This window comes from Diadema antillarum, unplaced genomic scaffold (genome assembly GCF_040938485.1).
Source record: "Diadema antillarum isolate AM-2024a unplaced genomic scaffold, OU_Dant_1.0 seq00000243_RagTag, whole genome shotgun sequence".
Lineage (NCBI taxonomy): Eukaryota > Metazoa > Echinodermata > Echinoidea > Diadematoida > Diadematidae > Diadema > Diadema antillarum.
In genome coordinates, this window is record NW_027271287.1 from 1,099,849 (window position 1) to 1,114,055 (window position 14,207).

The 14,207-nt window shown below is 37.2% G+C and overlaps 1 protein-coding gene across 1 annotated transcript; it reads right to left on the minus strand.

Moving 5' to 3' along the window:
* Positions 1-10,503: 10,503 nt before the first annotated feature.
* Positions 10,504-11,562, minus strand: LOC139729462 (uncharacterized). The gene has a single exon (XM_071640385.1). It carries the CDS (start codon positions 11,560-11,562, stop codon positions 10,504-10,506), a length of 1,059 nt encoding a protein of 352 aa, XP_071496486.1.
* Positions 11,563-14,207: the final 2,645 nt, after the last annotated feature.

Here is a 14,207-nt window from a genome sequence, read left to right on the forward strand (position 1 = left end):
GACCGATCGAAGTCAATGCACGGCTTCTCCAACACAAGGTCGGAAGAGAGGAAAAGTTATTGCACACACACATGTATAATAGGGTCAGGTCATCTTTGCATTGGTCTTTCAGCACCAACCCCCCCCCCCCCCCCCCCAACACCCAGCTCAAGCTGTCAACCATCTACCTGATGCTTGTTCCAAGATACCCCCTTTAAGAAGGATGAGAACTTGGGAATGGACTAATGTTGTTGGTGGTGTTTATTGGCGCTTTTCAATAAATCTGATTATCTGCGCCACGTCTTCTCCATGCTATAGCAGGAGTCTGATCCATTAAAGAGTCTATGAGCTCAGTTCGGTTTTGATCACGTCACACTCACTCTGTTCTAGGTTTCGGCTTACCTGTCAAGTGGCAGTGTGTGAGATCAATTTCCCGCCACCGTTAATAGTGCAGTATGTGCAGTGCATCTATATACAAATACATATGAATATACTCTTTTGTGTGTGTGTATTTTTTAACAAAACGTACGAGCACACAAAGTGTGCGTATTGCTAGTAAATACTAACAATATCAATAATCAATCTTTATAAACGCTTTGTATTTTTTAAATACACACACAAAGCCCTAAAATTATCTTCTATACTAACCTTCATTATATTTCTGATATTCAATACTAAGATTTAATCCCCTTTTTGGTTGGGAAGCATGCATTACGGGTACATAGACAGTATTTCAGTCGATTAGATTGTTCCTATACTCGCGTTGCCACGTCTTGTTTCTGTCAGTTCACCTGCTCATATATTTCATGGTACGCATAGTCTAATATTCATGACTTTGTGCATGGAGCCGAAATTGTACAAACCAGGGGGGTGAGAGCTCACCTCCCTGATCTTAACGAGTATAATGTACAAATCATATACTTCAGCGGTACGTACCGATCGGTACAATGTCCTTAGAGCTAAGACGAGCTGGTTGCGGTGCAGAAAATGGACCATTTTAGACCTTGATTTCGGTCTTATATCCCACCCCTCGGATTCAGTCATTATTGGGATATGGATGCACTAATATCTCGCTGACATTGAAACATCGTTTGGTGTTATGAGCTGGATTATAGATGACCTGGAGTGCATTTTTATCAGGTCTTCGTCACAAGCAAATGCTAACTGAATGCAGAATTGTAGCATTCATTCATTCATTCATTCATTTATTTTTCATTCATTCAGCATTAATACCAGCCTCAGGAAACAAGACGATCAAACGTGTTATCACGTGCGAAAACGACCTAAACTTGATATGACAATACTGTCAGTTTCTTAGTTATATGAGTGCATCATTATACCACAGTCTTAAATTTGATGCAGCTAAATATTGCTGTATTTTTTGTCGCATTTCACTGTTTATGACTTTTTGGTAACCCCTGTTCAGTATTGTACAACATAGTTATACCATACTTGCTGAGTGTGTGTGTGTGTGTGTTTGTTTTTGGGTTTTTTTTTCTTATAATTTGTAACTAATGGGCAAGAAATATCCATGTACTTTGTGCTCTAAATGTGTCAAGAGTAATCAAAAGGGTCTTTTATGTACACACTGAAAAATGGGTGCATATTTCATGTGCAAGCATCCCTTTAAATGTCTACAATGATTTATCAGAACAGTTTTTCGATTGGAAGTGTCCAAAATGCTTGATGAAGCAATTACCTTTCTATGATGAGAAATGCATTAATGATTCAAATAGTAATACAAAACGTAAACCTCCAAGAGTAACAGGTGGAAACGGTTTATATGGATGTGAATTTAAATTCAAGTCATTGTGTGAGAAAGGTTTGAAATGTATACAACGGAATGTTGTTAGTATAATGAAAAATTTTGATGATTTGAAATCTATCATCCTGCAAAATGATGTTTATGTTTGCGCTCTCAATGAAACCAGGTTGGAGGAAGGGATTCGAGACAGTGAAATAGAAATCCCTGGTTACTCGATCATAAGAAAAGATCGAAACCGAAATGGTGGAGGTGTAGCCATTTATATTCGGAGTAGTATTTGTTACAAAGTCTTGGAACACCGGTCTTTATTTGAGTTGGAAGCTATCTTAATTTCGATCGAATTGAGAAACTTACAACCCATTCTTTTTTTTGAATTGGTACAGGCCGCCTAATTCTGGACGTGCAGTCTTAGATACGTACGAAGACTTACTAACATTAATGGGAAATTTCAACTGTCATTCAATCATCATGGGTGATACAAATTTTGATATTTATAAAGGACCCTTTTCTCCACATACAAATGTATAAGCAAATATAATCAGATGAATAGTATTTATGGATTTTATCAATTAAATAGTACGAAATGCACCAGAGTTACTGAAGAGACAGCCACTCTAATTGATCATAATTATGTTGACAAATAATACTGACTGTATAAAGACCGCAGGTGTTCTCGAGGTAAGCATGGGCGATCATTTCATGAATTATCTGATCTGGAAAACGAACAGTTCAACCACCCATGACCACAATTATGTAACCTTTAGAAAGTCAAAAAATATCAACTGGAATATATTTCGTAAAGATCTCATGAAGCAAGACTGGAATGAAATTGAAACTTGTTATAATTTGGAGGATGCTGTTAAGAAATGGGAAGAAAAGTATTACTGGTCACCAACAAGCACATGTCTCTAAAGACAAAGCGTATGCGTAACAGATACTCTCCTTGGTTGAATGAATCGATTTTTTAATTGATGAGAGAAAGAGACAAGGTTAAGAAGAAAGCAATTACACAAAATAATGAAAAGTTGTGGAAGGAGTATCGACGGCTGAGAAATAAAGTTACAGGTGTACTAATGTTATAAGGAAAAAACAGTATTACATCAATAAATTGTCTGAATGTTCCGGAAGAAATGAATCCTGGAATGTTTTAAAATCTTTTCTGCCAAATAACATCGTCTCATCATCTCTCTTGTGACGATGCATACAGTAAAGCCTCCGAATTTAATGAACACTTTGCCAGTGCTGCTATGAATTTGTTAAATGAACATCAGATGGAGAAAACGGACGTGACCGAAGTAGATATTATTAGAGAATCCGTATGTTATGATAATATGGACACATTTGCAGTTGTATCTGAAGCTCAGGTTATGAACGAAATCAACAAATTGAAAAATAAAAAATCGACTGGAATTGATGGTATATCGGTTGAGATTTTGAAAGTATGTGCTGATATATTGAATAAGTCTATAACGTATTTGATAAATAAATCCATTATTGAAGGAGTTGTCCCAGAGTCATGGAAAATAGCCAAGGTAATTCCGATATACAAAAAAGGAGATAAGTCAAACCCTGATAATTACATGCCAATTTCCCTGCTGCCTTGTATCTCGAAATTACTCGAGCGCATAGTCTCGTTGCAATTATCACACCATCTTAATGCGAACAATGTCTTAGCACCGGTTCAGTCTGGATTCAGGGCAAATCATTCCACTGTAACTGCCCTTGTAAAGGTTACTGATGAATGGCTTTTGGCCATGGATGAAGGTGAATATACTGGGGCGATATTCGTCGACCTACGGAAAGCGTTCGACACTGTCGACCAAAATGTAATGTTAGACAAGTTGTCGAGAATTGGTATAAATGGAGGTACACTTCAGTGGTTTAAGAGTTATCTGACGGGCAGGAGGATAGTGACTAAGGTCAACAACGCGTTGTCTGATGAATTGTACTTAACTCATGGTGTGCCCCAGGGCTCTCTTCTTGGCCCTCTACTGCTTTGTGTTTTCATTAATGACCTGCCTCGCATTTTTCAGTCATGTCGTGTTCATCTTTATGCGGATGATACAGTCATTTACTACTCAAACAAAGATGTTAAAGTCTTGGAGTCCATTTTAAACAAAGAAATGCAAGTTTTGGATCAGTGGATGTCACAGAACAAACTATTGGTGAATTATTCAAAGACCGTCAGTATGCTTTTTGGTACGAGATGTATGCTCTCAAGGTGTAATTCACTAGATGTAAAAATAAAAAAATACCTAGATTCGAAATGTTGAAACGGTAAAATATCTTGGAATTCATATCGACGCTGAGTTGAAATGGAATATTCATGTAGATAAAATGTGCCAAAAAATCAGTAGATTGATTGGTTTTCTTGGAAGATTTAGACATGTTGTAAATGAATCAAATTTGAATTTGATATATAAATCTGTGATTCTTCCACATTTTGATTATGCAAACGTTATCTGGTATTCCGCTCCACAAGGTTCTCTGTCAGCCCTTCAAAAGCTACAGAATAGAGCGGGTCGTATGATTATGAGAGTAAATCCATATTCTTTTGTATCTACTCAACATATTCATGATATTTTGGGCTGGGAATCTCTTGAATACCGATATAAAAAGAATATAAGTATGATGATTTATAAGATATTGCAGAACTTTCTCCCCAATTACATGTCTGATAATATTTCTAGAAGATTTCTTAATTATTCACTGCATTCAAACCAGAATTTGAATCTTCCAAAGCCAAATTCGAATAACTGTAAAAGGACTTTCTTTTACAGGGGAGTATCAATGTACAATCAATTGCCCAATGAAATTCGTAACGCATCAACTTTAAGATCTTTTCAAATGTTATTATCTGATTATTTAGATAGAGTATTATGGTTTAAAAAAAAGACTCAATGGAGTACCAAATGTAACAGCCATTTTTTGTGTTTTTTTAGGGGGGAGGGGGGTATATGAGTCTTGCCTTTTCTTTTGTAAGTTTGTTCTCCTCCTCTTTTTCTTTTCCTTGCTCTGCTCGTCTACCTATCTCTGATTATTGTTGACTCTCACTGTACCAGTTCGGTAAATGATTTTCATTGTTTTTTCTTATGTTTTGTATATACAGTGTTTATTATTCTTGTATTGTACTGTAAATTATGGACCCTGTGGAAGAACAGACATATTTTGATAATATGACTGAACAGGCAATCCCCCGTTTCTTCTGTACGTATATGCAATGTATATGCAACTTGTAATTTGTGTATTTTTATATGAAGACGGAAATAAAAACAAACAACAAACAAAAACAACAACATGGTAGATGAATTCGATGTCTATCAAAACTGCGCATGAACCTGTACTATATTCTCATTTCTTGTATAAAACCCCACAATGGATTTTCAACAAACCTTACAGATAACATCTTTACAGTGATATGATCTTAATTTGTTTAAATGAGCCCGAGAGCTGAAAAAATAGAGCTAAGTTAGTACTATAAATGACCGAATCAATTTTTATGATTGAATATGACGGATTCAGGTGTTCCCTGGTCGGGGCGGTGGGGGAGGGGGGGGGGGGGGACAGAATACTGATGTTACTGGTCATTCAAAGATTTACAGTAAATATCCGTTCTTCCATTGGCAAATCGTATCATTCCATCATTCATTTGATGTTTAGATATATAATTGAATTGAAATCAGATAAAGTAACCACAACAAAAGTTAAAGTGTGGAATGATCATTCTATAGAATACTGAAAACAAGTTTTGAGTTGACTGATTGGGATATGCTTGTATAGGGAGTGCTGTGGACTTAGAAGAAGCAGCTAATATTGTCAGGTGGTGCGTTCTCTTTTGTGACTAGAGCTTCTTGTTGGCAATTAGACGGTAAAATGTTATCCTAATAATAAACCACGAACTGAAGGCGCTGTTTCATGCAAAGAAAATCGTATTTCAAAATCAAGACTTCGAAAAAGTGAAAGAAATACGCCAATAAGTGACAAAAGAAAACTCGAGTTCGAAAATGAAATACAAATTGAAACTTCAAAAATGTTTTCGACCAAATAACTCGAGGGAAGCATTGAAATGTTTACATACATTGGCTGGATTTAAGCAGAAAAGGAAACAGGAAACTGTATTTCTGTCAGTAGTCACCTTGATTTGTACAGTTAGGGTTGTGATACGGTTTTAGGTTTATTTGATGTGAGGATTCGAATTAGGGCTGGACGGACGTAGGGTTATGTGCGTGGGTAGAAGCTATGTTTGGTTTAGCCGGTAGATAATTATTTCATATAGGAGCAGTGGTCACAGGAGCCAGGACGGGGATACCTCCTCCCAATTCCCCCTTGCATAGTCTCCCTCCACAGGTTAGAGCAGCTGCCAGACTTGCCACAGGCACATCCAAATTCTTCCACATGCAACCTGTCCTCCGTCAACTGAACTGGCTTCCCATCGTGTCCAGGATCCACTACAAGATACTTCGGCTCACTTTCAAATGTATCCATGGTCTCTCTCCCCCCCCCCCCTTACTTATCCGATGTCATAACCATCCGTCATCCATTTTTCATAATTCTAACTTACTTCAGAAATGCTCCCGAATGATGGCTGACTGTATACTCGCACAAGAAATATTGCCGGCATATTCAGATTATAGCTCATTATATTCCTTTCACACTTTATCAAACACAGACAGACAGACAGACACACACAGACACACACACACACACACACACACACACACACACACGCACGTACAGAAACAGACACACATACATAAAAAGAATATGAGTGTGTCCACATCACACGCTAAACTTCTGATAATGTGAATAAAGAAGAAATACATGAAAGCGACAATAAAGACTATCAGATACTAAAGGTTAAAGGATGCCCATAATATAATTATATAAGTACTTCACGATTGCAACGGTTGAAAAAAAAAGAGAATCTGACAGCAAATCTGACAGCAAACATGAGTAAAAGAAGTGTATAGTTAAAACAGATGATATAAAGCATATTCACAAGACAGTGATGGATACCTATAAATTTCTTATGAACTAGTAATGTGTATTTTTTATGTCACAATTATAACAACGCTGATGAACATCAAGGAAATAATCATGACCTACATTGAAACATACCTATAAAACTTAATTCTCCCTAACTGAGACGTCACTCAAAACAAAACAATTACTTTTTACCTTCTTCACAATTCAATTTAATTCAATTCAATTCAATTCAGTTCAGTTTTTAAAAAAATCTGAGATTAAAACGGCTTCGTACATAAAAGCCTATCGATAAAAGACGATAAAGTGTTTCAATATGATTTTTCACATTTGATTTATCTTGCACTTCAGTCTAATCACCGCAGTTGTGAAGCATGAATGGTAATTACCATAATTTGTGAATATGAAAAATCTTACTTTGTTCAAATGATAGATAAATTGTTCGTGAGAAAATCATAGTAAGTTGTTATCTTATCGAGCTTTTTGTACATGAGTAAAAACACACACACACGAATAATCTGCGGAAAATATATACCTGTTGATCTTTATATTCAATGTGGAATTTGCATATCATAACATGATTGCATAAACAAGATAATGGATTTTCCTGTTTGTTCATGTTTACCCGTTTTAAAAGGCATTCATCTGACACATTAATGATTCATGTAATCATAAATATCATATGTATTATATGATTTCCAGTTGTAATAATGAAAAAAATATATATAGACCACACTCTATAATGCAAAAACACATAAACCACATTAAGCTGTGCGGAGCAATGGGCATTCCTAGTCTTCCTATAGTCTTCCTTCCAATGAGCATTCCTAGTTTTCAAAAAATATTTAACAAAGCTGGCTAACAACAACAACCACAACAGCAACAACAACAACACACATGCCAAATATAATATTTCCTGACGAGATATCATCTCAAAAAAGTAAATGGAGAAAAATCACACATATTCAGAATTATATAGACTACGTAATCATGGTAATCATGATATTGATAGGATCGCGAAAATGGCAAAATGATGATGGAATTACTGTTGGTGTCATAAATTGCGGTAGCACGTTTAAACGATTCATTATCACTTATCCCATTGTCAATACTGAGCTATGAAGTTTTAAAAAATGACCTCCTTTTTTGCTGACATTCAGGGACATGTTAGTGTTTTTCATGTTTGCATTTTTGTATCTGAAGGAATTAAAAAAAAAACTTTATGTCCAACCTGTAATCTGTTAACAGCTACTCAAAGATGTCATTATTTTCTTTATGACATTCATATGTTTGTTACTTATACTAGCCATTCATATTCAGCAGAGAAGTGAAGGCATTGCTGAAGACAGCTGAAGGCCCAAAAGGCATTTCAGCCGTCTACTGTATAAATGAATTGTAATGAATCTATATAGCGGAATAAGTCGCGCGTAACTTTCACCAAGGAAGTTTAAGAGTTGGAGTTCCAACTGGCTGTAATTATTCAAACAGGCTGTTGTTAGTTTTCTATCGATGTACAAAAGAATTCCACAGGTGCATAATGTGCCTTTGATAATCGATGTTCAATGCCGCCGTCTTGATGAGCAATATGAAGATTTGTTTCGAATGTCAACATAATGTTGGCTATATTTTGTTTGTTTACATAATATCAAATGCTATGAAATCTCGCTTAATGATAAAGTATATGAAACAAAAGTCAATTCCGTCTAGAAATTTGCGCAAAAGTGTAAATCAGAGCTGTATCATGTGAAAGTGTTTAAAACTGTACCATCCTTGAAAACCGGTTTTATCACTCTCCCCCTTAATTCCCACAAATAAAACTGATATGGAATAATCTTCAAGTATAATACTTACTGATAGATATATCAGATTAGTGCCCGGGCATGCCCAGTCGAGTAATTCTCATTCATATTTCATTTTTTTTCGCAATTTCTATTTGTGCATCCCCGTGTCTTTACCATTATAATATATCACCTATCTTTATTAAGTAGGGTTAGCGACAAGTAATTACCATCACAAAGACATATCTCCCCTAGATAGTGGCTGGTGATTATGCAATGTGACACGAGTCAATTGTCTTCCTGTCTGCGCGGGAGTCCAAGTTTGGTACATGCTTCAAATATTTTCGACTGGCGGCATCGAACATCTAGCGAAGGATATAAAACGGTTGAGACTCCATTCTCGTAAACCTATTTGTTTTCACAGAAGAAGCACCTTATGACAGATGGTGACTTTAGTGGAAAAAAGAACACAGAATGATCCCTTGAAAGGGCATTAAAAGACTATTCAGGCATTCGTAACCACCCCTCCTTTGGGAGCACTATATATAGCGTAAGGAAGCAAAACTACATACAAGCAAAGATTTTGCATAATTAGATAAACGAATGTGCAAAAACAATAAAAGATGTGAAATCATACAACACGCGCACTAATAAACATATATCTTACCCAACACCATATCATATTAGAACATATCTTTGAGTGCATGTAACAGACGAAACTTTCTTACGACCTAATTCACATTCACGCATTATCAATGCAGTACAAAGTACATGTAGCATGTGTAGGCTGTGCTTGAACTTTGTCACTGCTACGAAAATATGTACGACTCTCATTGAACAAAGTCGTTCTATAATTATCCTCTACATCGTAGAAAATTGTCATATACCCTACATAATTTGTCTGATGGAGTGGAGAGATTCCCGTTGCGGCAGGCAACAGTCTGAGGTCAAAGTTACTTTAAGACACATCCAGAACACCCCCTTCGGCCCTCTGAAAAGTAGTAGATGTTGCGCACACATGAGCATTTTTGATCATATTCCAGCATAACATGTTGACTTAACAACTTCTGATGGGTTCACGAAAATTATTCATAACAACTTCCTGAAATGGCATGTCGTTGACGTTATTAGGAGTCCTTGATGGAAACTTAGAATGCACGATGTCATTCCACTGTACGAAAGGATTTCAACGTAAGCAAACAGTATATCTACAACAACAAAAAAAATGAAGAGAGAAAATAATATATATATATACTGCTTGTTCCAGCCGCTGCAGCAAGTAGGCCTATATAAAAGTTCAAAAAACGAAAAAGGAATGTGCTGATTTAAATTATGTATAACAGTGATTTGAGCCGCAAAAGACCATGGGAACATTAAAATCCCGCAGCCATCCAACTTGGCTCTTCGTATGGCTTCAGGTTGTTTGTTTTTTCAGACCATATCAAAAGATCCTGCAAAATTTTATACACCTTACGGAATGATTTAGTTTCAAATCCTAAGAATACTTTGATCGCAACTCTTACTAGAACAATGGAATACACGGGATGGAGAACCTCTTACAATCTTCGTCGGCAAATGTTTGATCGAAAATGTTTCGAAATGGTAATTAGAATGTAATCATGGCAGCATGTATTGTAGCTGGGAGTGTGAGTGGTAAGACGTATCACGATTTGACCTAATGATCGTCAAAACTTCGCAGCTAAGGCTTCCTTGAACAGTGTATATAACATAAAACGAAAATGGTCGCTGTACAGTGTATCTAGTTTGGAACTGCGCGCCTTGCTGATATACCTTTACCAGCTTTCTTGCTATACAGTGCATGGGAGAGTATCTGCGCATGGCGCTGTTGCTCTATACCAGTATCCCTGCTAGCAGCACGCGCTATAAGAGGGATGTGCTTCCGTCAATATTCTAGTAAAATGGATGCAATTCATGCATGGTGTTGTTTAAGCAGCTGACAATACAATGTGTTTTGTAGATGCTTGTCACCAAGGCACATTATATCCAGGCCTGCTGAGTGTGAGCGTGAAGCTGTGCATCCCTCCGTCCCACACGATCGAAAACAACAGGTAGAGCCGCCTTCGGTCGCAGACGGTGCTCCAGCCGAATCAAAGCCATTTGAAAACCTTCTCGAAAAGTGACTTCCGGCTTGAGTTTGGTGATGAGCGCATGCGCCTGTTTGAGAGTCATCCCCATGATCTGTATCAAGTACTGGGTTACAATGGTGGGGGCCAGAATAAGTCCGGTAACGCAGTAGATGAGGACTCTGCGATTGGACTTGCGGGCGCCATGAATAAACCGATTTATCTCGTCAAAGTAATGACTGATTTCATCACCAACACTTTCATCGAGGTGTAGGTTGAGTCTGATTCGTTTATGTTTCATGGTAGAGGCACACAGGCATGGGCAGTCCTTCAGGCGAACCGTGCGTGTCACCTGCTCGCCGGACAGGTTGCTTAAATCGACAATGTACTCGATGTTGAGGCGGCACAACAATGGTTCGCGGTTGGCAGCTTCCACATCCCCCATGTACAAGAAGTCAAGGATCTCCGTTACGTTTTTGTCTTTGTACGGGGTCTTGTCGATCTTTATCTCGGGAATCACTTTGCTGGGGTCAAGCTCCTCGCCGTCGCAGGATACGTTGTCATTTTCGGACAGCGAACGACAGCTGGACGTCGACGAGGTCTTCCTCATCCTTCTGGTCGTGAAGTGAATCATCACCGGACTGATGACGCCCTTCTCGGAGAAGGTTGGCGAGGCTCTCTGGGACTGGCCGTAGCGGCTGTAAAAATCGGCCTGCGTCGACTGTTGTTCATCACTAAGAGAGACCGACAAATGAAGACGATTGTGCATGGCTGTCTGATTCGAGCGTTCCTCCTGCACGAGAAAGAGATTTGGGCAAGAGGCGGAACCGAGAGCGGGGGAGGTGTTCGCGGCGTTTCCGATCTCTGAATCGACCACGCTGAGGGAGCTGGAATCACCTACGCGAGATCGAAACGGTCCATAGCCTGCTGATCGACTGCGGAAGTTCTGGCTGTCATGGGGTTTGCTGTTCATTGTTCATCGTAATCTGTTTTGGCGAAGAGAAAGCAAAAATAAGTGTCCCAAAAGGGACATCATGACAATGATACAATTCTTTTACAGTACGTATGTTTTTGCATAAACAGATAAACAGCAACCTATATCTGTTTATCACAATCTGTCTTTTTTTTAATATACTTCACGGAGGTCAGGAATATAATCCGCTTGCAAAACGGGATGAAACCCATCAAGAGCGATCGACTTTGTAGCGTATATATGGTAGTTATAAATAGCAAGCCATAAATATAAAGAAGGTCAGGAGCAGCATGGATGAGGTCGTGGAGATTGGCTGCACGTTTCGCCTCATGTGCCATGGCATACTGCATGTGTCGTAACATATACAGCCTATACTAAACTTTGATTGATCACGATGATTCCCGGATATCCCGATTAATATAAGAATATGTATACATAAATGAAAAAAGAACAGTTTTGGAGGAAACTAAACACTCCTTGTTTGTTTTGTTCTCTTTAGATGAGCTAAGCTAATATCTCTTTTCAGTTTCAGTGTCATTTTGATTTTATTCATACCCTTTTTGTCAAGGAAATGCATGAAAATGACAACACGTGTATACAATATCTGACAACAAATGTAATACGAAAAAAAAAGAATAGTAGTACATTCACAGTATGATAATTACAATAATCTTTAGAATTTAGACATAACAACTATGAGATCAAAGGAATCAACGATACACTTGTTTCCAGGTAAAGAGGAAGAAGAAAAATGCCAGAGCCTGCCATCTCAAGTGGTTGATGGTGACGGCAGCCTCAAAGGGAAAATAAGAAACGTAATAAACATATTGCTTTTCGAGCAGCGTAAACGTGGTTCATGATAAGAAACCGTGTTATATATGAATAATCAGTGATACACCATGATCATTATGTGCATTCCCTTTGTCAAAGACTTGATAAATGCGCATGCGCAGATAAAAAAAGATCAACTCTAGTCACCATTTTAACCAACTAATTATATCAGTTATTAGATATCCCACACCCTTTTCATGTCCTCTGTGAATTGTACTCTTATATAGTCGTAAATGATATAGGAACCTCAGGACAAATATCAATCAACACACATGCAATGTCTCACTACAAGACAAAACACAAGATCAAAATAGGATGTCAACTATACTTAAGCTGGTTAGTCGTGCATGGCGGGTAACTGTTGCTTGCTTTAGCTCTGTTCTTTTTAAAAACGTCATGTTGGACAATTAATTAAATCTTCAAGCAATACATGTGTCCTTCTAAAGTTCTAAGTGGGTATCTCACGAGAGCAAATCTTTCATATTCATCAAATCTAAATATTTGTAAATTTAGGAAACATTTCAATTTTTCTCGATACATACATGTAGTATTTGATGATCAAATAGATTATGAAATAGCGTTTTTCACCTGTTTTGATAAAGAATGGTGTGTTGTAATAGACCGTTTTATAGTATTCTGCTCTTTCTTCTGTCTTCTGTCCTCTCTCTTATTGTTCTTCGTTGTTTTGCATTGGATGCTTTCTTCTTTGTATGGTGTCATGTCTTATGTGTACATGTATGCATTTTTTTTATAGTGTGTATGTGTATGTATGTACTTTTGTGTTTGTATTTTCGGGTACACACGGCTCAATTCCAAGTGTCTGTATATTATGTTGTGACACTGTTTGCATTGTCTTGATTTTTGTTTAGTTACTGCTTAAAATGATATCTCTGTTGCCTGCTATAAAGGAGTTCTGGATTTAGTTACATATCACCCGTTAAGTTATCCACATTTTACAAGCCTTCCTTTTCAATGGAAAACCTATTTTTTCGTTGCTATTTTTTTTTTCTTGTAAACCTTGCACAGTGTGCAGTGCTATACGTATTCTCGGTCATTCTACAAAACTGCATAATATAGTTTGTTAATGCTAAATGTTCCTTATGTTATGTATTTCTTACAAAATGATAAAGCAATAATTGTGAAATGTATGATTTGTATTTTGTCTCCATTTTTGTTGGATGGAAGTAAATGACAAATTGAATTGTAAAGTGAAATGTGTATGTATATATAGATATATGTATATATGTTTATATATAGATATTGATATACATATACATAATTATAGAGATATGTATGTATGTATGTATGCTAGTATGTTTCAAGCGCCTGCATTCCATAACACCCTTCGTTTTTTGTTTGTTTGTTTTTTCTATGGTAAAGGGGCACTCTGGCGGGAGGGGGGGGGGAAAGGACATTTAAAAGCAATGCGTTTTCTTTTATTTTTTTTTCGAATTTCCGATTTTGTAAGACAAGTGCTAAAAAAGAAAAATCAAAAGAGAAATTCAAACAACTGACGAAACAAACCTTTAACGAGTAATGAAGTCACAATGATAGAAAACTAGTCATACGACTTATATAATGTTATGACATTAAGTACGTACTCAAAAATTACACTCAGTAACTGCGGAAGAAGATACAGACACCCAAAATCGGATCAAAAGGACACAAGTTTGAAATATACGTACAGGTATTGCATAGGGCCACAAATTGAGACCGAGGAGTGTAATTGTTTATACACTGTAGTAAGATGATGGGGACATTCATAGCGCTTAAAAAGATATGTATAGTATGAAAATGATGATAGGATTAATATT

Coding starts and splice junctions, on each gene's coding strand:
- LOC139729462 (XM_071640385.1), bottom strand. CDS start 11,562: ATGAACAGCAAACCCCATGACAGCCAGAACTTCCGCAGTCGATCAGCA.